Source organism: Eptesicus fuscus, chromosome 9 (genome assembly GCF_027574615.1).
Source record: "Eptesicus fuscus isolate TK198812 chromosome 9, DD_ASM_mEF_20220401, whole genome shotgun sequence".
Classification (NCBI taxonomy): domain Eukaryota; kingdom Metazoa; phylum Chordata; class Mammalia; order Chiroptera; family Vespertilionidae; genus Eptesicus; species Eptesicus fuscus.
This window is the reverse complement of record NC_072481.1, coordinates 47499455-47525055: the sequence shown is the minus strand read 5'-3', so window position 1 is coordinate 47525055 and position 25601 is coordinate 47499455. Positions and strand designations below refer to the sequence as shown.

The window sequence follows — 25601 nt, the reverse complement described above, 5'->3', positions numbered from 1 at the left end:
CCAAGATTTAACTTAGGAAAATGGGTCACGAAAATCCAGATCATTGGGAAGGGTGTCCTTCATCTCCAGGTGGCTGTTTCCCCATTTGTGAATTGGGAGAAGGAAGGTTGTGAGGATTGGTTTGTCGTTAGTACTTAGCCCCGTGCACGTGACAGCAGTCAGGGATGGCACATGTTTATCTGCAGTGGGCTTACCTGCCTCATGACTTCTGTGACCAGCAGAGGCTCCTTTGCAGGGAATGTCTCTTCCCCAACTGTTCTAGCCAAACGCAAACAAAAGGAGCTGCTGCTTTATGCAAGCCACCTGCCAGCCACAGTGAGCCATCTGCTACAGGGTGGCCTATAGGCCAAGGCTTGAGGCCATGGCATTCACCACAAATACGTAAACTATTAAATGCCCTGAGAGAAAAGGACAGAGGGATCAGACCTTGTCTGAGAAGCTCAGTCTAAGGTGGTTGGATTCTGGGCAGTCACATTTCGACTTGGGGCCTTAGGTTCTCCCTTCTGTAAAAGGAGGAGTAGGAAGCTCCACCTTTGGGTGTTGGTGGGCTCCTCTCACTCAGTCGCTTCATGTCCAGGCTGCTTGTTGGCTCTGAAGGCCCACGTGCAGGGTACTGTCTGTATCAAAGCTCCCTGCTAGTTTACTTTTGGCTTCCTGTTTACAGGCCTCCTTGCCAGATACATAACAAAAGAACATCAGCTGCCAAGTAAGTGCTGGCTGTGAGGGCTACTACAAGTTTGTAATTCTGAAACCCAGGGCTCTGAAAAACAAGTTCTTTCCCGAGTTTGTTGCCAAATTCATCTGGAAGCATATCTGACTTGAAATTTGTATGAGTATTAATACAGCTCATTGTGGACATAAGTGCTTTCCCCATAGGTTCTAGACCCTGCTGTGGATGTTTTTAAAAATACATTTCCCCTCTAAAATATGAAAATTCCTGGCCACAGGGACTTTAAATCACTATATTGTATTCTCAAGAAATGGATTTTTCTATGTGATTTTATAATCACAAAAGCCTTGTAATCCACGCAGTGATTGGATATCTTCCTAATTTTACATAGTGGTTTTTAGTATAAGTAGTGGCCAAATCAAAGTCATCTTGAAATATGGCTGAATTTGGATGAATGGGATACAAAGAGGTAGCATGATATTAAAGCCTGTATGTGTTTTGAGCAAGAGGATTCTGAATCAAGTACGTATTTTTAGAATACCTCTTGGTTGAAATGCAAGTATGGTCTAAGGTATAGTCCGAGATAAGGAAACGCAAGGCCAGGTACTGTGGGAATTTGACTCTATGTTCTGAAAAGGAGTATTTAGAAGTACTGGTAAACATTAATGTGGTTCCAAACATCAAATTAAGTCTACCGCTTTCCCTGTTGGCCTATCGGATATATCTTGTCAACACGTCTTTATTGAAAATGACACTGGTTCAGAAACACTTCTAAAGTTTATAACTCTAGATGATGACTTTTCAACAGCAAACTTAATCTACTCAAATTCAAGTTGAGAAAATAGAAGACTGTACTACTGCTGGTACCCCAAGCCACAAAAGTTGACTTGGGCCCTCTGTGGAGCCCAGAGGGTGATTCAAGCCAGCAATATCCACATTAAGTGTTTCTTCTCCCCCCGCCGCCCCTGCCCCCAAATCAACAGATCTTAAGGAAAGGTGAAATGTTGTACATAGAGTTACACAAAAGCAATAGGAGATGCTGTTTTCCTAATTTAACCAGAGACCTTTTGAGGAAAAAAGGGTTTCAAAATTCCTGGAGCCAGAGCTTAAAAAAAAAAAAAGGCAAGGAAGGTCAACATCACCTCTTCTAAATTTTAGGAAATCAGGATAGTGAATGGTAAGAGAAAGGGGCAAGTCCTGCGTAATAATGTATAATCAGCCCTGCAGTATATGTGAAAAATAAATGGTCTTTCTTGGGGGGAATCGTACATTTGTTTCATGTTGGCTTAGATTCTAACATAAATGTTAAGTTGGAGGAAAACCTAACTTAGCTAGAATTATATGGTCTGCGGACCTCTGGTGGTCCGTGAGGTCCGAAAGGCTGGCCACCACTGGTCTAGTGGACTCCCTGAGATCCGTGCTTCCTTTTCCTCTCCATTTGCCCTCTGTACTCAGCCTTCTACCACAGTACTTACCTGCTCATGCCTTCTTGCCTTTAGCATCAATTTGGACAAGAGGATTAGTGACACTTAAAGCAAAATGACACTAAGTATAATATACATGCTAAGTAAGTCATAGGAGCTATGATATCCTAGCTCAGAAAATCTCCATGCACATACAGATGAGAAAAAACACCAGCACATAATAAATGAGGTAACAGAAAATTGGTATTAGAAGATAAAGAGACTAACCAAGTAATTAAAATAAAAATACATAAAATCAGCCTACAACTTGGAGGAATGACCCTTTAAGATTTTACAAAGGATAAAATTGATTAAAGACCAGTGTTGATTTTATTACAAAAAATTTAAATAATCAGAATTATGAGATACAGAAACATCATTTTTAGGGAGACAGAATTAACAGGCTAAAATTTGGAAATTCCTTTTTTCCTTCCCATAATGTTGTTATATGATTTTCCACAGTGGCATTTTTCATGAGTGTAGATTATTGTTGGGATAACCTTCATTTTTAATTTGGCATTTAATAGTGATACAGAGCCTGTTACACAGCCCATTGTCATCAGCACACATCTTGCCTACGGAAATTCAGAAACACTTATTCAAAGTGCCCACTTTTTAAAAAATATATATTTTAAATTGATTTCAGAGAGGAAGAGAGGGAGAGAAACATCAATGAGAGAGAATCACTAATTGGCTGCCTCCTGCACACACCCTATTGGGGATCCAGCCCGCAACCCAAGCATGTGCCCTTGACCAGAATTGTACCTGGGACCCTTAAGTTTGCAGGTTGATGCTCTACTCACTGAGCAAACCGGCTAGGGCTCAAAGTGCCCACTCTTAATTTTCCATTAAGAGCAGAGCAATATGGTGACAAAAATTTTTGCAAAATATTACGTGATATTGTATTTTGCGATGACATCTGCTCTGCAGAAGAAGGAAACAAGTAATTTTAATTATATAGTTCAGAAGAGAAACAGGTGACTAGCAGTCCATAGCCCAAAGGATATCTCTTAAGGGGAAAAAAAGGACAAAAATACATAATCCAAGATCAGGTAGAAGAGACTGGAGCCACTGAAACACTACTTCGTGGAATATGTCTAGGAGCAGGAGCAACAGATTGTATGTATTTTGTACTGTAAACAATGTGCATCATAGAAAATTAAAACCTCTAATTCTAGTGAATCAATGTAATGAAAATCATTCACACAACATTAAGTATGCAAATATGTTTAAAAAAATATTTTAATAAGCATATTCAGAATGGCAGACAGGGAATGGGAGAAGGGAATTATTTTACAGTGCAAAATTACTATGCATAAATTTAAAAACATCCAAATCATAATTTTAAATGCCTATTTAAATATTATTTCAAATACATTTTAAAGCTCAACAGACTTATGTTGAACTGAGTTGCAGATTCTGAACTCTATCTGAAGACACATCATAGAACAGAAAACCATTCCAAATGAAATTGATAGTGCTTTGCTGGAGGTCAGAGAGACTAAGTAGCTATTAACAAAGGCTTCTTTTCCCAATGCAATTTGTCAGGAGTTCAAGAGTTATGAAATGTAGTAAATATTAAGCAAATTAGATTCATGATATTACTACAAATTTCATAGTGCAATGACTTATAACTAAGTACTGTGTGAAATGCCTATATAAACACAAAATATAATTAAATATTCCTTTATGAGGAGCTGAGCATTATGTATTATAATAGAGGAATGTCTTTCATTAGGCATACTTTAAAAAGAAAGATGAAGAAAAGATTTCCTAACATGTATACATGTGCTGTATTCAAGAACTTCACAAACCTGCAAACAAAATGCATCTTTTATAAAAGGTGAAAATGGTATCTCAAATATTACAACAACTTAAAAAGTACATTACTATTTGTTCAAAACATTTCTATAGTCTTTGACAAAGAGCTATGATACTTTGGATTTGTTTGAATAAAATCTGATTTAGAAAATGGATTGTGACCATATGTTAAAGCTGCCATTCTGGATAAATTAATGTTCTAGGCAAAACAAAAACAAAACAAAATTCATGCTTCTCAACACTTCCACCCAAAACTTGGATTTACTGGGATTATGTATGTAACAGTGAGTGCACATTATATGAAGTCAGTCAAGTGTTGTAGAGTGACTTTTAACACTGTTTGGAGTAGGGGGACTTGTTCACACTAGTGGAGGGAAGCAGTCTGAACAAATGTTAATAGTAATACTTCATGGAGTAAGGCCTAAACCATAATATCTCAGTGCAAACCTCTACTCAATTGCATTGGACAGTTGAGCCATTAAAAACAAAATCACAGATGATTTATTTAAAAAGGCATCAGCTCTTGAACTGATAGCTGGAAATGAATTGGTAGAAGCATTTGGGGTATGCCTGTGTGATAAAAACAATAGGTAACAATCTTTTATAAAAGTTTGGATATAGGTTGGTCTATCAGCTGTATAAAACTACATTTTTCAACAAGAATTTTGCACTAAAAATAAAATGGCACTCTTGCAAGGCTATGCAAATGGATGATCCTATTTGTAATCAGAGAACAATAGTTACTGTATAACTTATTTTCATTTTGGAAATATACTATCGAATCTGAAAAACTAGATTTTAACTGGAAAAGTCCAAAAACTTTTCTAACTTCACTTTTTCTTTTTAAAAATCAATATTGCTGCCTGCCAATTCTTTGTGTGTGCCAATTATCTAAATATCACTTGACCTTTTCCCCAGTTCATTTAATGCAAAAATGGAAAATTTCATAATGCATATAAAAATAACTGAACAGGATTCTGGTCAGCATGATACATTTAAGCATTTAAGCCAACATTAAATGTTTGTCTTGCTTCAAAAATAATTTTGAAAATTATAGCAAATACAAACTATGAAATCTAAGTATCATGCTTAATTTCAGAATTATCACACTATTTGCCCATAAGTAAAAAATTGAAAAAAAAATGTTCACAATCCTTCATGAATGCTTTTACCACCTGGATAAGAAACATGACTCAGTTACTACACAAAACACTTAAAAATTCATTAGAAAAACCATAGCAAAATAAAATGAAAGCTGACAGACTCAGATATCAATTCCTCTCATAAAAGTTTACCAACTGTACAAGTTAAGAAAATTATACAAGCTTTTGTATTAAGAAAGAACAGCTCAGTCAAGACATATGTACTGTAAAAATCTTTCAAAGGCTACAAAGAATCTGGAAAAATACAGAATGTATTTCTTAAGCCCAGATAAGAATATGGAAAGACATCATTGATGTCAACAATTTTACATATACAAACCTGACTTGGTTTATTTTTAAACTTCTATATATAAAAAAATCATGCTAGCATAACTTTCAGGATTCATAAGGGTTTCCTTAATAACGATACTCAACTTGTATATAGAGAAAAACGTCTGAAAGATTTCAATAAACTAAAAAAATTTGGTGTTAAGCAGAAAATTTGTTTTTTCTTCCCTGCCATAAAAATTAAGCAAAAAGTACCTTATAGTAAAACTTTAGGATTAGTACATCCAATGAGAAGGTACAGATATATCTTTATTTCAAATTTACTAAACTATTTGTTATATCCTTAAAAGGGTCTTTATAGTTTTAAAATAAAAGTTCTGCAAAAGGCAGAATTATGAAATCGTATTTACTAAAGTTAGGACTCAATTCAGTTTTCAAATTTTAACCAATTACTTCAAGGAAATCAAGTTTTTAAGGTAACCCATCAACCCTGAAAATTTTAATCACACCAGGATTTACTCCAAAGAAAGTAAAATAAGTCTAAAATTCAGTCATCTGTGTTTTCAAGTTCTTCAAATTTCCCATGTGAGATTGTTTCTTGGAAAAATTCAGAAGAACCTGGACTTTCTTTTCCATTGCTGTTTACCCTTCGCCTTTTGGCAGGTCTCTCACTTTTTTCATCAATATGGGCAAGTTTGGGGTCAGTGGTAAGATTATCTGTTTCATAACCATTACTATCCATATCTGCATGAAGTGGTTTCTTATTTCCACCTGTTGGTCCATTAACGTGTAACCCTTCAACTTTTACTTCTTCTTTGTTTAATAATTCACCTGGTCCATTAGATGACACCCCTAAGTTGGAAGAAACAAACTGCTAATATTAAACTGTTATAAGATTGCTTTTCATCCAGGAAGTGAGGTATCAAATCTGTGTTATGGTCTGAATTTGGACTATGTTTATTTGCCTAGTAGCGATATGACCTTAGGCAAGTTATTTATATTCTCTGAACATCAGTTTTATCACATATACAATGAGGATAACTTACGATAGCCTACCTTACACAGTTGTTGTGAAGATTAAATAAGTTAGTAAGTATAAAGAATTAAGAACAGAATTTGGCGTATATCAAGAGCAGGTTGATATTATGTGACAAAATAAGCACTGGGTCCAGTAGTCAAAAAAAGCTGAATTTTAAGCAAAGATATGCATAAATTATTCAGATTTAACAAACCTTTCTAAAACCATGTAAAATATTATATTCTTTTTTAGAAGCTTGAGCTTTATACTGCCACATAAAATTATGATGATGTGACTTTTTAATTCTTAATGTTAATCTATGGATATTCCTGTAATCTATCATATTGAAAATTAATGCTTTCATTGTCTAAGCATACACTGGAAAATGCTAAAAGTCAATAAATTCCTCCATAATACGAGAGAAAAGAACACAATTATTCTAATGAAAGCAAGTTAATAGTAAAAAGGTCATGTTCAAGTTATCTGCAATAAGAAGTAGAAATTGTGGGAATACTTAATGTAAAAATATAAAATGTGCCACTAAAGATAATTAAAATTTAATTAAAATATTCAGTATAAAAGATAAGACTCAAATATTACATTTTGGTCAAAGCAAATATCCTATTTTCCCCAACTCACAAGTATACCCAATCATGAATCACAGGATTATGCGTCATGATTTTGTTGTAGTAAGCTGAAAGAGTTGGTAACATTGTGATTAGGTCAAAAATAACTGTAAGGTTTCAAGACACTGATAAAGTCCCTTACAAATAAATAAAACTGGGTTAGAAAGTTCCTTCCTTTCCTTGAAAAACCTGAGAAACTTGAGCTTTAGGTACTCAATGTGAATGGCTTCTGGGCTACTGAGTAATTTATAGGAAAATCATGAAACTCTCCAACTCGACCTGCATGTTCTCATCAAATGCTTAAAAAAGATCAAGAAAAGGAAATTATTTATTTGGTATTATGAGCAAGTAGGAAAAGACAAAAGTAGTACCAACTGAGTTTCTACCTCTAGTCCCAAGGTCAGAATTTCAGCTTTTTATTGTATTTCAGGGTGGATGTGCAAGCATTAGATGTCATGTCAATGAAACTTTTTGGACCAGGAAATTGGTTGTTGGGCCCTACTTTTTGTTGGCTTGGCTTGCTCTTAGAAGGGAAGTAGTGAGGAAACAGAGAGGGATAACCAAATAAGCATGTGCAGTATATTCACTACCGCAGTGCCAGGGTCAGACCAAAGGTTAGAACAAGGGTCAAGTTTTTCTCAGCATTTCTCTTCTAGTTTCTGTCATGAGTTTAGCTAGCTCTGCACTGGCCCTCCCTAAGGCTGCTACATCAGAATGTAAGTGGGCAGAACTTATCTCTAATGTACCCGTTTCTTTCTAAAGAGGAGTAAGGGACTTAGTACTTTCTGCCTGGCTACTGTCTTACTTGGAAGATCATTTTTATTAAATTAGAAGTCAAAATAGTTCTCTGACTAGGTGTTACTGATCAGCACAATGATCTTTGGTCCACTGTATATTTTAAACAAGAACATTATCTGAACTTCAATCATACTGGTATGCCTTTTGCTTCTTTTTTTCATGGAAATAGAAATAGGAATGTTTCTCTTTGATCTTTTCCTATCCTTCAAGGTTATTACGCTATCAAAGAGAAAAATATTCAAGATGGTGTCTTTGTTAGCTATCTCTTTTTATCAGTATGTTATAAGCTCTCAAAATATTTTAAAAATATGTGTATTTCTGACGTGAAATGGCTGGAGTTTTGGTCTAAAAATTAACAAGAATATTTATATTCAGACATCCTAACCAGATAAGAAAATAGATGCTACTCAAAAAGAATAAATTTCTTAAAAGAAATGGTCACTGTTGAGAGTATAGTTTATTAAACTTACTTTATAGTGATATCAATGGGAAGTCTTTCCAATTAACTTGTATTCTGTGTATTGTTAGTATGTACGTATGTATGTATGTATGTATGTATGTCTGCTGATATCATGTTTCATCTGATGTTTACAATTATTAATTTAACTTCTGCACTGAAGTTTAATAGAAACCAAAACTGAACATTCCAGGCTACAGAAAGAAACAGAAGTGTTTCTTTGGTTGCTTACCATTTTGATTACTATTGCTTATAGTGCCATCTTCTTTCTCAGACTGGCTGTTACTACTGTTTGAGGCAGTTGGGGGAGGGGATGGTGCTCGACTAGAGGCAGCACTTTCACTTTCATCCAGAAGACGATCCATGTAATCCCTTAAAATTAAGTAAGATAATAAATAATTATTTTCTTATATTATAAAAGCTGAAAATTAAAATTAAGTGAGGTTAAATTGAGAAGGCTCTATTTACAAATATATCCTAATTTTCACTTACTAGTACATTCATTCTAGTCCCTTATCTATCACACCAGGATCTGAACGTGTAAATGGAAAGCTTCTTTTGGTTACAAGTTTGTAGGAAAAATGCGTAAGAGCCTTAAACTAGCTAATTTTAGAGACCTATAGGCAGTTTTAAGACTTTTAAAATTGTAGGCAAGTGCTCAGAGTGGTCCAACTAAAACCAGAGGATCTAAAAATGAAGAGAAAGGGATGATGTCAACCAGGAGTATAGAAGAGTTTCTGAACAAACACAATGGAATTTTAAAGCCCCTAAAGTCTATTTGATAACTATGGCAACATCTAAAAGAAAATTAGGTCCTAACAATGAATCACCACCCTAAATCTTCCTGGATACCTTCTATATTACCTTTTTGCTAGATATGAGCTATTAAGCTCACTAAATTTCTGGGCTTATCTACTGGCTTTATCTGCCACTATGTCATTAAATGCGAGTTCACTTCTTCCCCAAGTCATTCCTGAATGTTATGGCATGAAAGATAGTTGTGTATATGACAATGGTTTGGGTTAGACCTGGGCTTACTATCTCTCTGAGGTATAGTGCTCTTATCTGAAAAGGCATGTAATCATACATGACCTATCTACCACATAGGGTTGCTGTGTAAGACACATATAGGAAAAGTCTGCCAACACCGGCACGGGAAAAACTCCCTGAAGGCAGAGACTTTAGTCTGTTTTGTTTACCACTGCACTTCTGGTGCCTAAGTTGTACATGACACAGCGTAGAAGCTTAATAAAAACAAAAATACATATTTTAAAATTCCCTCAGAATAAGTATAATGGAAATATTCAGTCAAATGTTTTAGAATTTTGTGAGCAGGACAAAGAATGTGGATAAAAATGTGGACAAGAAAACAGTGGAAAGGCTCAAAGTCTGTGTTAAAAGTCCATAAAAAGACAATCAATGATAGCTTTAATCTCAAGCTTCATGATCACGTTGTCCCTTGGGTTATGGGATATAATAAATATAGGGATGTGGTACCTGAGCTCAAGAAGCTTCAAACAATCTGAGGTACAAAATTAACACATATCAGAGAAACATACAAGATAACAAGCTAATCAACTTAACATTCTAGGCCTACTTACCTCATCTATAAATGAAAGGTGTTAAATTTAATGGTATTTATGACCTTTTGGCTTCATGCCATTTATCTTAACTGCAGAACAATTATTTAACAAACTTGAAGCACAGAGAAACAGAAATGAGCATGATGAATGCTAAAGGGTGGTCAGTGCACATCATAGTGACTGGTTGACTGTCTGCCCCTGGTGGTCAGTGCACGTCATAGCGAGCGGTTGAGCATCCTTAGCATATCATTAGTATATTATTCTTTGATTGGTTGAACGGACAACCAGATGACTGGACACTTAGCATATTAGGCTTTTATTATATAGGATCGGTTTCAGAGAAGAAAGGAGAGAGATAGAAACATCAATGATGAGAGAGAATCATTGATAGGCTGCCTCCTGCAGGCCCTCTACTGGGGATGGAGCCCACAACTTGGGCATGTGCCCTTGACCAGAAGTGAACTTGGGACCCTTCAGTCCACAGGCCAAAGCTCTATCTACTAAGACAAACCAGCCAGGGCAATTTTTACTTTAAAAAAAGAAGAAGAAATTAAATGCAAGGTGGTTACAGCCAAATCTTCCATTTGCATATGGCTACCAATTCTTCCAGGTAGTGAAGAAAGAATCTGTATCAGAATCTTCCAAAGGCTATTTATAGGCAAAGAATGTAGTTCATTCTGGTGAACAAATGCCAGATAACAATGCAACAGAAAAATGAACAAATAACTTTCAGGAAAATGTAGTCTATGATTTTGACTAAAAATAAAGATGAAAAATGCAATTTTGGCTAAAGGCATTAACTTAATGTTGTGTGCAACTAATAACAAAAAGCAAACTGGAAAAATAAGTTTGGAAGCAAACTGGAAAAATATCTCCATGCTTACAGAAAACGACAATTTCTCCTCATCTGGAAAATAATGTACAGTCTGGTCTAAAATTACAGTTCAGCTAGAAAAAAATACAAAACTTTAGGAAAGACCCAAAGGGAACATAATCAAAGACTATAAAACCGTATCTTGCCTAGTGGGGCAAGCATATTTGTTCACTACATACCATTACACCAGAGGACCACTGTTAACTTTTGAAGCCCAAGGAAAGAGAAAATGTGGGATTACCCTTAACTGTGGCTATTCCACCTTCAGAATAACTTAACCTTAGCAGGAAACAAGGCTACAGACATAGCTATCTTCAAAACGTTTACAGAAGCTATGGAGAAATTATTAGAGAAACTAAAATGTTTGGCAGCACATCCCTATCTAACCTGTGAAGCTTGATAACACAGAGGACCAACAAAGCCAGCCCACAGCACCGCCCTTGGTGATGCTCTCTGGAAAAGAAAACTGGATGAACCATGGGTCTGACCCAACATGGCAATTCTTATGTTCTTATGCTGATGATGACAGAATGCCTGTAGTTCATGTGTGAATATTATTTCTGAAATGGGTGAAAAAAATGAATTATGTTACTACTGCTTTACCTACAGAATAGCTTGAAAATTGTGACTAAAATGGTATATTCTGTAAATTAGACAGTTATATCTAGTTCTACATTATGCTTCAACAATACCAATTCATTATATAATACAGAAAAAAACTTATAAATGTATTAACATTAAACAATTAGACAAAATTGGAATACTGTTATGAAATTCCACTCTAGCTATCATGAGCTTTAAGCAATGGGGGATGAGGCACAGAGTCCAATGTACCCATGATTTGCAAGGGCAATCATAACCATTTATTTGCTTTTAGATGATTTTGCTTTTGACTTTAGAGTGTTTGATCCTTCAGCAAAATGACCAGCAGAGAGACCTATGAAAAAACATTACTCCGAAATATGTATACAAGCACATCTTTCAAAGGCAGTTATTTGGCCAGCTTAAGAACTTTAATAGTGAAGACTGACCAAATGAAGTCACATTTTACATTATTCTTATTCCATACACATCTAATCTAATAATAGACAAATATGCAAATTGACCACACCTCCGACACACCCACAAGCCACGCCCACCACCCAATCAGAGTGAGCATGCAAATTAACCCAAACCAAGATGGCTACAGCCACAGAGAGCAAGGTTTCCTAGGTAACAGAGGAGGCCAAGCTTTCCACCTGCCATTTCCAGGCCTAAGCCTCCACTCAAGCTACAAAGTTTCAATTATAGAAGGTAAACAAATTCAAACAAATGGCGGCAGAATGGAGCTTGAGAGAGCAGGCCAGGGTTGCTGCCAGCAACAGGGGAAGTAAAGCTTTCCACACACCCTGGCCGGGCTCACCCGCTTAAGGCAACAAAGTTTCAGTTATAACCCCAACACAATGGCTGCGGCCTCGGAGGGAGCCCCAGGCTTGGCTTGGTTCCGCTCCAGGCTACAAAGTTTCAATTATAGAAGAAAAATAAATTCCAGATACCAGGGCCTCTGCTTGGGTTACCAGGGGGCGTGGCCGGCCTGCAAACCACCACAGGCCCCTCGCTCAGGCCGCCCCACACCCCAAGGGAAACCCCACCTGATCTGGGACGCCCTTCAGGGCAAACCAGCTGGCCCCCACCCCTGTACCAGGCCTCTATCCTATCTAATAAAAGAATAATATGCAGATTGATCATCACTGCAACACACAATATAGCTGCCCCCATGTGGTCAAAGATCCTGCCCCCATGTGGACACAAGATGGCCACCACAAGATGGCCAGCAGGAGAGGGCAGTTGGGAGGCACCCGGCCTGTAAGGGAGGGCAGTTGTGAGGGATCAGCCCTGCAAGGGAGGGCAGTTGAGAGGGACCAGGCCTGCAAGAAAGGGCAGTTGGAGGTGATCAACCCTCCAGGAGAGGGCAGTTAGGAGTGACCAGGCCGGCAGAGGAGGGAAGTTGGGGGCAAACAGGCTGGCAGGGGAGCTGTTAGGCATCAATCAGGCTGGCATGGGAGTGGTTAGGGGGTGATCAGGCTGGCAGGCAGAAGCGGTTAGGGCCAATCAGGAAGGCAGGCAGGCAAGCAGTTGGGAGCCAGCAGTCCTGGATTGTGAGAGGGATGTCCGACTGCCCGTTTAGGCCCGACCCCACTGGGATCGGGCCTAAACGGGCAGTTGGACATCCCTCAAGGGGTCTCATATTGGAGAGGGTACAGCCTGGGCTGAGGGAGAACCCCCCTCCGTGCACGAATTTCGTGCCCCGGGCCTCTAGTTAGGGAATAATCAGGTATAGTACGATCAAGTTAAGTCCACTGTAACAATTAACATTTTAGAGCAACTCATGTGAGAGGATAGGCTCTATACTCTATGTCAGCCATTTTCAACTAGTGTGCCACAAGAATTTTAAAACATGCAATGCCTAACTATTGAAGTCAGGAGCACTAACCTCTTTTCCCTTAGATCAGTGGTTCTCAACCTTCCTAATGCTGCGACCCTTTAATACAGTTCCTCATGTTGTGGTGACCCCCAACCATAACATTATTTTCGTTGCTACTTCATAACTGTAATTTTGCTACTGTTATGAATCGTAATGTAAATATTTGTGTTTTCCGATGGTCTTAGGCGACCCTGCTAGCGGTTCTCAACCTGTGGGTCGCGACCCACAGATTGAGAACCGCTGCTGTAGAGCCTAAGATCATCGGAAAACACAGATATTTACATTACGATTCATAACAGTAGCAAAATTACAGTTATGAAGTAGCAACGAAAATAATGTTATGGTTGGGGGTCACCACAACATGAGGAACTGTATTAAAGGGTCGCGCATTAGAAAGGTTGAGAACCACTGCCTTAGACTGTCAAATTAAAAAATGGCAACAGCCAACACAACAATAGCCGTTGGTATGAATGAATCAAAATTATACCCAATTTTTTTGTTAGATCAGCCAATCAACCAGAACAACCGGTTGCTATGACGTGCACTGCGGCCGCCCTACCCCCAGCCCCCAATAGGCCTCCTACACCCCAATCAGGGGTGGCGCTGGCCTGGCCCCACCACTCTGATCAGGGGCAGGGCCGGCTGCCCAACTGCCCTCAGTCCCTCCCATTCACCAGCCTGATCGGCCCCCATTGGGGCGGGCCAGCCAGACCCCACCGTGCACAAATTCGTGAACTGGGCCTCTAGTTAGTTTATATGTGCCATGAGATGAAAAAGGTTGAATGTCACTGCTCTATGCACTTAAATAACAAATCACTAGTGGCAATGGAAACAGTGCTTCATTCCAGAACTAGAATGACTGAGGGCTAAGAGAATTGGGTGCATGGGGACTGGATTAGACATATAAGGCATTTTGCATAATGAGTTTTGGTTCCCTGGATCTAAAATAGATTAGACAAGCCCCAACCGGTTTGGCTCAGTGGATAGAGCATTGGCCTTTGGACTGAAGGGTCCCAGGTTCGATTCCGGTCAAGAGCATGTACCTTGGTTGCGGGCATATCCCCAGTAGAGGGTGTGCAAGAGGCAGCTGATCGATGTTTCTAACTCTCTATCCCTCCCCCTTCCTCTCTGTAAAAAAATCAATAAAAATGTGTTTTAAAAAAATAGATTAGACAAGAAAAAGTATTAATTTCCTTTCCTCTTTAAAGTGCCTATACTAGGCATATGACCCTGTAGTTTTTTAGAAAAGGTAAGTCTCTCTTTTCTATTCTTACTGCTCTCACCGAGTTATTAGATTAAAACTATAAATGCTTATACTGAATGAAATAGAATTAAACAAAAATATGCTTTCACAGGTGTTCTGATCCACTACTCTAAGGAATCCTACTGAAAACATACACTCTAACATTTGCTTTGATATATTTGTTGGCTCAAATAATATGAACTGTAGTTTGCAATGTTTTCTAAGACACTGAAAAGTCCAAATGTCCTACAGATATGTCAATAATGGATAAATTGAAACTGAAGTATTATTAAACAATTACAATTTCCTCAAGAAAAATTTAGAAAAGCTTAGTAAAACCCTGGCTAGTTAGCTCAGTTGCTCAGAGCATAGTCCCGATATGCCAAGGTTTCGGGTTCAATCCCCAGTCAGGGGCATATATAAGAATCAACCAATGAATGCATAAATAAACAACAAATTGATGTTTCTCTCTCTCTAAAGTTAATAAATTAAAAAGAAACACACAACTCGCACCCCAACAAAGCAAATAGAAAAGCTTAGTAAAAACACATGACACAAAAGAAAAGATACTCACGTTACACCAGGATGAAGATTGTATTTCTTTTTTCCAAATCGCGTTTGCTGAGCAAAGAAATCATAACGTTCAGATTTTTTCCACATATAATAGAATGCTACACATTCACCAACTGACCTTGTTCGAACCTGTAAGAAACAAATATTTGTTTTACAGTGATCCAAACTTAATTATTTTACAAAAAGCCCGAGAATCGTTTGCAGTGAGTTAAAAGCTATTATAATGCTAATGCTTTGTTTACTAAGTTACTCCTGTGATTACTGTGCTGTACCTATTTGTGTAGTTGAATGGGTTCACTTCACAAATGTTCACCTATGGGGTGACAAATGATGTTGACAAAATTCCCTTTTGCTACTTGGCTTGGAGAGCTGGAAGGGTTGAAAATGAAAAAAAGGTATCTGCACAAATTTAAAATGAAAAAAAAGGTACCTGCATGAGTACTTGGGATGCAAGATAATCTTACTTTAACCCACATATTTCTATCTTGAAGGAGGTATCTTGTGGGATTGATTGCACCCTAAGGTAAATTTGATTACTCACTTATTTCATTACCTGACATACATTTTTCTTTCTTCCCCTCGGCTTGCACTTTACAACTTTGGCCTATGTGACTTGAAGGCTGAAAGCTATTAGGGCTCAAAAAAAAAAAAAAAAAATCTTTCAAGCTCTTTTTGCCTCCTTTAGAATCTTATTTCTCAATAGATCTAAGCCAAGTCAATTGCACTTTTGAGAGTAAAAATTGAAGATATTTTGGGGCATGTGAATTTAACATTATGAAAAATCCTCAATAAAATAAACCTGCATAATAGAACTTATGATTAATATCAAACTTCAATTCCAGGTGTAAAAACAAAGTCTTAATGTTTTCACTGGACCATACTTCTCCCTCTTAACACGTTAAGCGCCCAGCCTGTTTTGTCTTCTGGACGCAAAGAATAGTGTCAGTCACTGGTGACTGACGGGCACTTAATGTGGTAAAGAATACTGTCTTCCCTCTGTTGACTCGAACAACTAGTATATTAGGTATAGACCAGTTGACTTCTGTAACAGTGAAATATCACCATCCCAAATGTTTATAAACAAATCCAGGTTTATAATCAATATTGAGGCCCGGTGCATGAAAATTCATGCACTGGACGGGGACGGGCGGGGGGGGGGGGGGGAGGGGTGGTCCCTCAGCCCGGCCTGCCCCCTCTCACAGTACGGGAGCCATCAGGGGCAGGAGGCAACCCAGTGATCAGGGGAAGGCGATGCCCCATCACACCTCTGCTGCTGCCATTGCCGGCAGTGCAAGCCTCGGCTGGCCCTGGTTACCTGTGCCTCAGGCACATGAGGCTTGCCTGCGCCTTGGGCCGGCACTGGGAGTCTGGGTAGCCAACATCTGAGGCTTGCCTGTGCCTCGGGCGTTGGCTGGGCAGCCACCATCTGAGGCTTGCCTGCGCCTTGGGCTGGCACTGGGCGTCTGGGTAGCCAACATCCGAGGCTTGCCTGCACATCGGGCCGGGCCGGCCGGGCCGCTGGGGAGCCAAGGGGCTGAGGGGACTGGGGGACTCAGGAGGCAGGCACGCAGAGCGGTCAGGCCCGTCTTTACCATGTGCCTGCCATCCCAGCGGGGCTGAGGGGACTGGGCGCCACCATCTTGTGGCTGTGGGTGCCACCATCTTTGAGGGCTTGACAGTCAATTAGCATATTCCCTCCTTATTGGCTGTAGACACCACCATCTTTGAGGGCATGGCAATCAATTAGCATATTCCCTCCTTATTGGCTGTGGGCGCTGCCATCTTTGAGGGCGAGACAGTCAATTAGCATATTCCCTCCTTATTGGCTATGGGTGCTGCCATCTTTGCAATGGCATAAGGGTCAATTAGCATATTCCCTCTTTAATAGATAGGATTATGTTAAGGCATTTTTGGATAGTGGTTTCAAATCACCTAATAAGTTTGTATTCCTTAAAAAAAAAGGGGGGGGGATTCTGGGGGTATGTTGTTGTTTCTAGTTATACCAGTCTATCATTCTAGGGGTCTCTTCCATAGGTAATCCAACAAGGTTTGATCAAAAATGTTTAAATTCAAGCAGCAATGCTAGAAAACTGTTATCCAAAATGTCCCTTAAACATGAAACTGTATTTGATTTACATTCAGAACCATACATGACCAGTCATTAGCATAATGCATTCCTTTCATAGTGTTATTCATTATATTGGATGTCATATATTTGGATACAACATTGAGGAGTATAGATACATTTTCTAAAACAATGCTAAGACTCAAAATTTTTCTATTAGTTATGTCTGATGTCATATACCAAGATGCAAGATAATCAAGAGCAAAATTAAGAAAAATGAACCCATAGGATTTGTAAGCAATATTTTATTTATGAAACATAAAATACTGCTAAATGTGTGTTAAAACAAATCAAGCTGACACTATCCAATCACATCCAGAGGAATATAAGGAGAATGTGGTAACAGACTATTTAGAGCCTAAGACTTACTCCCAGATACTTTTAACATCATCCTAGCAAGCCACCACACAAGACTTAGCTACTATCTTTAAAGAAACATGTAAAGCCAAGTTCTTTGTCACTTGTATTTGCTAAAAGTGTAATATTTTTAAACCCGGAAATTACTTAATTTCCTACATTAAAACTCTCAGTGTTTAATTTTGCCTTTCCCAATTCCCCACAGGAACAGCACATTTTCCCAGTCTATATAATTGTGTAATTACTATTAAGAATCTTACCTGATTTCAGCTGCAAGAGAATTAAACCTAAAAATAAATCTGCAAGTAATAGTGAAGTTCTTTTGGGGATACACTGACACTGTGTGATTGATATTACCAATATGGAATGATCATGTTAAATAAAATTGTCGACCTATGAACCAGTAGGTTACGGTTTAATTCCTGGTCAGGGCGCATGCTTGGGTTGCAGACTCAATCCTGTGGAGGGGCATGCAGGAGGCAGCCAATCAATGATTCTCTCTCATCACTGATTCTTTTTTCTCTCTCTCCCTCTCCCTTACTCTCTGAAATCAATAAAAACATATTTATCCTAATTAAAACCATCCTACCTAATAAAAGAGTAATATGCAAATTAACCATCACTCCGCTACACCCACAAGCCATGCTCACCAGCCAATCAGAGTGAGTATGCAAATAAACCCAACCAAGATGGCTACAGCCACAGAGAGCAGGTTGGGTTTCCCAGGCAATGGAGGAAGCCAAGGTTTCCACCTGCCCTTGCCGGCCTAAGCCTCCACTCAGGGCTACAAAGTTTCAATTATAGAAGGTAAACAAATCCAAACAGAAATGGCGGCAGACACGGAGCTTGAAAGAGCGGGAGGCTAGGGTTGCCCCCAGCAATGGAAGAAGCAAAGCTTTCCGCACACACTGGCTGGCCCAGGCCTCCACTTAAGGCTACAAAGTTCCAATTATAGAAGATACACAAACCCCAACAGAAATGGCTGCCAGCCATGGAGCGAGCAGGAGGCTTGGCTCTGCTCCAGGCTACAAAGTTTCAATTGTAGAAGGAAAATAAATTCCAGATACCAGGGCCTCTGCTTGGGTCGCCAGGGGGCGTGGCTGGCCTGCAAACCACCACAGGCCCCTCGCTCAGGCCGCCCCACGCCCCAAGGGTACCCCCACCCTGATCCGGGACACCCTTCAGGGCAAACCAGCTGGCCCCCACCCCTGCACCAGGCCTCTATCCTATCTAATAAAAGAGTAATATGCAGATTGACCATCACTCCAACACACAATATGGATGCCCCCATGTAGTCAAAGATCCTGCCCCCATGTGGACACAAGATGACCATCACAAGATGGCCAGCAGGGGAGGGCAGTTGGGAGGCACCAGGTCTGCAAGAGAGGGCAGTTGAGAGGGACGAGGCCTGCAAGGGAGGGCAGTTGGAGGCGATCAAGCCTGCAGGAGAGGGCAGTTAGGGGTGACCAGTCCGGCAGAGGAGGAAAGTTGGGGGCAAACAGGCTGGCAGGGGAGCAGTTAGACATCAATCAGGCTGGCCTGGGAGTGGTTAGGGGGTGATCAGGCTGGCAGGCAGAAGCGGTTAGGGGCAATCAGGAAGGCAGGCAGGCGAGCAGTTAGGAGCCAGCAGTCCTGGATTATGAGAGGGATCCCAGATTGGAGAGGGTGCAGGCTGGGCTGAGGGACACCCCCCGCCCCCATGCATGAATTTCATGCACCAGGTCTCTAGTGTTAAATAAAGTATCTGATTTTTGACCACTCAGGACTTAAGCAAGTGTAAATATTTAAAATGTAAATAATGTCATGTTAAAAATGCTTTAAAGTTTCAAAATTATTTGAAGACCCTCCTAAAAGAAATTTGTCACAGGTTGTGGAAAATAGCTTTAAATAATTACAGTATACACACATCCCACCCAGAAGTTGGTGAACATATTTGCAAATGAGTGCAATATAAAGGCTTCTAACATCATGCATTGAAAAGTCCCTTGGCAAATATCTGCCAGGAAGTCTAGGCATGTTTATTATAATAATTCTCTAAATACCAATATATTAAAATTTCATTGTATAACTTTTTAAAAAAATGTTATTGATTTTTTACAGAGAGGAAGGGAGAGGGATTGAGAGTTAGAAACATCGATGATAGAGAAACACCGATCAGCTGCCTTCTGCACACCTCCTACTGGGGATGTTGCTGCAACCAAGGTACATGCCCTTGACCAGAATTGAACCTGGGACCTTTCAGTCCGTAGGCCGACGCTCTATCCACTGAGCCAAACTGGTTAGGGCTCATTGTATAACTTTTAACATTAGAAAATAATAAAGACATAAGATAAATTGGATTATTAACTAATTTCTTTTTATAAAATAGAGAACATATGTCACTTACTTTATTAGCCTGAATCAAATGAAAATCCTTTCCATAGGCCTTCAGCCCTTGTTCAAAATTTCTACACTCTTCTTCTGTCCAAACAGACAATTCCTCTGACAAAATGGGAGGAAAACAACCATTAAGGAATGTTCCCCAAATGTATATAACGAAACTGCAAATAAAAATATAACTTTCTGGTCACAATAAAGGAAGTATTTTACCCCTAAGCTCTATTACTTATGGCTGCAAATGACCAAGTGACAAAAACGCCTTACTAATAAAATTTTGGATGATACCCTATGTCTCCAACCTCATCTTGAGCCACTTTCTCCTTTATTACTTATGACCCAACTATATTAGCCACCTTTCAATTCTTTAAATTTATGTTCTTTCTTTAGACTCTGTGCACACTGTTCCTTTTGCCTGGAATTATTTCCTGCCTCCTACATCCCAACAAAAATACCACTTTGTTCTAGAAGCTTTCCCTAACAGCCACACCATTTCCCTCAACTACATTAAGTTCCACTGCAATAAGTTTGAAATGCACCCTTTAGTTCTCCTTTAAGAATGTATAACTATTTTCCAGTTTCCCTACTATCTCTAAGCACCATGAGGGCAAAGACTTTGTTTATAGTTATGTTCTTAGTACTTAGACCTTCCAATTTTTGTTGAATGAATCTTTCACTTGTTATATAATAATATATAAAGAGTTGAGAAACACACACACAAAAAAACCCAAACCCAGACTTTACTTATGATTATTTATGAATAATGATTGCCTCATCTAAATTACTTCCATTCAGAGACTTCAGTCTTAACAATTTTGAAGTGAAGGTAACATGTGTCACATAACTTAGAACTTAGGGCTGTTACCAAGATCAAATAATAAAATGTTTATAAAAATGTGAAATTCAAAAGCAGTAAGTAGTTTTACTTAAATGGTTTTATTTTCTCTAAAGAAGGGACAACCTTAAAACCATTTCCCATAATGCCTTGTAGAGGGTGTCAAAAAGGAGGCTTACAGGAGGGTGGGGGAGGATGGGAGCAGGGTGGAAGAGGTTAATGGGGGAAAAAGGAGGACCTATGTAATATTCTCAACAATGAAGATTAAAGAAAAAAAAAGTAGGCTTACGGTTGTGAGTACACAAAAGATTATTCCTGTATTGTTATAACATAATCATAACCTGCATGTCTTTTTCTATAGCAACTGTAAATCTACTTTGCCTACCCCTGTAAAACTCTTGCTGCTATATACAAGTTATTTAACAAGTTATTCAACAGATCTTTACTAAATTCAGAAAGATCAGTATTATTAAAAGAAGAATATAGCTAGGTAGACCTAAGAGCTTAAGTTTTAAATTTCTGCTACATCATAAAAACAAACTTAGTATTTATGCTTACCTCTAGCTGCTTTTACATTAAATCTTAATCTTCTCAATGCTTCTTCTGTGTCAAAATTGCATTTAACCAATTCATATAATGCCTAGAAAAATAAAGGGTTTCAATGTAAGCTACAATTTCTTAAGGAAGTAAAGGCTTTTCCAAAATCCAGTGTTTTCATCCTTTCTGGAGGACAAATAATTCCAAATGGAGTACTACGGAGAAACAAACTTAACCCCAATCCTGATAATTAACTACCTCTAAATATTTCAAAAATAGGATAAACAAATAACCTAAGTTGGCTTCCACAGTATCACAGGAATTTAGAAATAAAAAATTTATTTATAAAGATCACAGATTCTTTCTTTTTTGGCCCTTTAGGGTTCCTATTCTAATTTAAACAAATCAGAAAAGAAAAACACTAATTAAAAAAGGTTAAAAAAAAAAAAAAAAAAGCCTGGCTGGGTGTGGTTTAGTGGTTGAGTGTCAACCTATTAACCAGGAGGTCATGGTTCAATTCCCGATCAGGGCACATGCCTGGGATGGGGCTCAATCCCCGAAGGGGGGCATGCAGGAGGCAACTGATCAATGATTCTCTCTCATCATTGATGATATTTCTGTCTCTCTCTCCCTCGCCCTCCCTCTCTAAAGTCAATAAAAATATATATATTTTTTAAAAGGTAAAAATAAATAATGCTTTCATGGTTTGCAGTAACCACTGATATGTAATAACATTATACTAGATGTGCACAGTATTCCCAACTTGATGAGATCCAAAGGAACTTTTCTTTCATTAATATTACTATCTCCCTCTCCTTTGCTCTCTTTGAAATCAATTAAAAATATGTTTTTTAAAGTCTAATAAAAAACATATACAAACTGAAATATCAAGATTTTTGTTTGAGCTGAAATCATTCCCATGATATGTGTTAACACTAGGTATCTTATGCTGATCATAACCTCAGATTCCATTCAAAACATTACAGGAATTTTGGTGAAAGAATAACAACACTGAATGTGACAGCATATTTAAAATATACATATGATTAATTTATTTGGAGGAAATTATAACATTTCTTATTCATGTACCTGTTCATTGTCTTTTATGTGAGATCCTTCAGGAATCGCTTCTACACCTTTCTCATCACCTGTTCTTCTAGATGCATCCTTAAGAAATATAATCACTCTATCTTCCGGTAAGTACTCAGGATCCCACAGGAGTTGATCATCATTTTCATATACTAAATTAATAAAACATAATATTTTTTAATTGTCAAAATTTGAAAGTTTGTTAAACGTATCATTAAACAAGTAACTCTTACTTAGAGCCAAAATGATAAAAACTGCAAGGTAAATTGTGGTCCTACTACTTGCCTAACTAACTTCAATCTTGGACTATATTCATAACCTAGGTGAGTAAGCCATCTAACCAGAGAAGTATCACTTTATCTTCTTTCAAATTCTGTCTTACTTAAGTTTATCAAATTCCAAGCTCTCTTGGTTTGGATAACACCACCACCACTTACTACCTATTACGACCGTAGGCAAATTATTTCCCTTTTCTCTGCCTCACCTGTGAAATGGGCTTCGCAATCCTACCACATAGGGTTATGAAGATTTAAAATAATTTAAAACAATTCTGGCACATTTTAAGATTTAATGGATGTTCAATAGTTTTGAAAAGGAGAATATAAAAAATTGCTCACCCAAATGCTAACACTGCTTATTTCTTGGTGGTAGGATTTGGGGCAATTATTTTTCTATGATGCTTGAAAATATATGAATATAAATAACTTTCATAACTTTTTTTAAAAAAGCATTTAGGTTCCATCATTAACATTTCCATTATAGTAAGAATAAAGCCTGAATCTCATCAAAATTTTAAAAGTGAAAGGAAAGGAGAACCTGAGACTTGTGGAATTCTAAAAGACAGGAAGATGAAAATACAGACAAAATTAAGAAGGCATAGTCACAAGATAAAATATCAAAACCGTGGTAGCACAGCCACTAGGGGAAGAAAATGTTTCAAGGAGTGATTAACTGGTTAAATGCTAAGAGACCCGACTGAACACTGAAAAAAGGTATGCTGGATTTATTAACAAGGAGGGAGGGAGATGTTTCAAGAACATTCTGTGCAGAGATAGAAGCTGAAGTCATTCTTGAGAGAACTAAGGAATAAATAAAGCGGAAAACTCTTGTAAAGTTTGGTTGTGAGGAAGAATAGGGCAGTAGCTAAAGAGGAGGTATAGTGGAAGGAAGTCTTTGGTTTTGTTTGTTTTTTTTAGAGAGAGATGAGACATTATCATTTAAATGCCAATGAAAAGTACCAGCTGGAGAAAGATTTTGACTCTAAGAGATAAAGGATAACTGACAGTGTCAAAGTTCCTTTTGCTATGAAAAAGAAATTAAGAGCTAAACGTCTCCTATGTACCAGGCAATATGCCAAGTGTTTTCATGAACATTACCTGCTCCACCCACCACAGTTTAAATATCCCATCTTTCTGTTCCCCAACATTTATATTATTTAAAATACAGCTCAAAGGATAGTCTCTAGAGACTTTTCCTTTGTAAATCTCAGGCCTTTTTAAAACTGCTGTAGAATCCTAGTGAAACTCTAAGTTGTAAATACAATAAAACTCCCATGACAACGTGAATTTGAATATACTGCCATTGATTTCTGTTCCCTGCTCAGTCCATGTTCGGTGAAGGTTATAGACTAGTTATATTCTTGGAGTGACGGGTATGGGGTGGACAAGGCCTTACAAGGAAACCTGACTCAGGAAGAGGAAGGGGGGGGGGGGGGCGGTCCCTGAGTCCCAGTGTTCTCCCAGTTAGATACCCCCACATAAAGCCTATGAAACCAGCACAAACTGGGAGATACTTCTGGAAGTCCCAGGAAGCCAAGGATACAATCTTGAAAGATCATACTATGATCAATGACATGAATTTTAAGTCATCTAGCTGAGCTTTTTCAGTTACATAACTTCACTTTTATGAAAGATCTACATTAGTAACTTTTTGGTAATCAAAAAATATCTGGAGACAATTTTCACTTTTATGAAAAAAGGCAAAAAAAGTGGAAATGGCATTCAGCTTTGTTTTGTAGGGAGCCTTTATAGAGCCTTTTGTAGTGTGACTGAGTGGCGCCACCAAATTTCTGCCTTGGGTACTATACCCATCATTTAAGCATCAAGCTGCCATGGTTTATTACTGTCTATATCTGTGATTTACCTCTATTTTGTGCATCCATTTGGCAAGATGTGTCCTTAAGGTAACAGAGAGCCTATATCATTCCTGATTTTACTATATGTTAATATTATCTTAGGTTTTATGTGTTATTTGGTAGGTTATTTTTGGGGTATGGGAACGCTCAAAAATTTTTCCATATAAATTAATTTCCCCTTATAAGCATTTTTGCTCCCGCAGTTTTAAGTTATCCACTATCAACCATGGTTTGAAGAGCTCTGCGTAATTTATCTACTTCATTTCATCACATAGGCACTGTATCCTCTCACATCATCACAAGAAGTACAATACAGTAAGATATTTTGAGATCATATTCATAGTTTTTATTACAGTAGCTATTGCCCTATTTTATTATTATTGCTGTTAATCTCCTACTGTACCTAATTTAAATTTAAACTTTATCAGAGGTATACAGTATACGTATAAGGAAAAACAAAGTATATATAGGGTTTGGTAAAACTGGTTTTTCTGTGGGGTAGTCTTGGAGTGTATTGCCCTCGAATAAGGGGAGCACACTACTGTAATTGCTTCTTGGCTTTGTGCCATTTTGGTATACAAAAGGTTTCACAGGAACACTCTACTTTTGGATAGGTTTCTTCAATAAAATGTCTGTTATCAACTAAGAGTAGTGCATGTGTTCAGTTTTCAGTAACTTAAGAATCAATTTGTCGAATGCTCATTAGAAACAATTTGCCTGGTCCTTTGCTATTCACTGCTTCGTAATTCCTAACAATCATTTACTTACTCTAAAACTTAGGTCATGCAAACATGAAAATTTGAATGGGAATAATAGTCTGAAACATGACCTTCCCTTTTCCTAAGTAGCCCATCTAAATTCCCAATTAAATTAGTCCAGGGTTCTAAACCTTGGCACTGCTGACAATGGCCTGATAATTCTTAGTGGTGGGAGTAAGGGGAGGTTCGATCCTGTGCATTGTAGGATGTTTACCAGTACCAGCATTCAAATTACCTAGTCTTATCACAAAGTTGCAATGTCTACTCAGTTTAGTACATGAGAGTGACAATAAAACACGTAACTTTGAAAAGCATGTCTTTCATCTTCTTTCTATATGCTCTGAATGGGGCTGATACCACCCCTGGGAGC

General features: G+C 38.2%; 1 protein-coding gene across 6 annotated transcripts in view; it reads right to left on the bottom strand.

Moving 5' to 3' along the window:
• Positions 1–4432: 4432 nt before the first annotated feature.
• MIER1 (MIER1 transcriptional regulator) overlaps positions 4433–25601 on the bottom strand; it is a 56835-nt gene continuing 35666 nt past the window's right edge. For all 6 annotated transcript variants that reach the window (XM_054720915.1, XM_028142390.2, XM_008139408.3 and 3 more), the window contains 6 exons: positions 22340–22491; positions 21272–21353; positions 19889–19983; positions 15022–15149; positions 8516–8655; positions 4433–6236 (listed from right to left, as the gene is read on the bottom strand). In XM_054720915.1, coding sequence (XP_054576890.1) covers positions 5932–6236; positions 8516–8655; positions 15022–15149; positions 19889–19983; positions 21272–21353; positions 22340–22491 — 902 coding nt within the window. In that variant the 3' untranslated portion in view covers positions 4433–5931. The remainder of the gene's footprint in view (positions 6237–8515; positions 8656–15021; positions 15150–19888; positions 19984–21271; positions 21354–22339; positions 22492–25601) is intronic.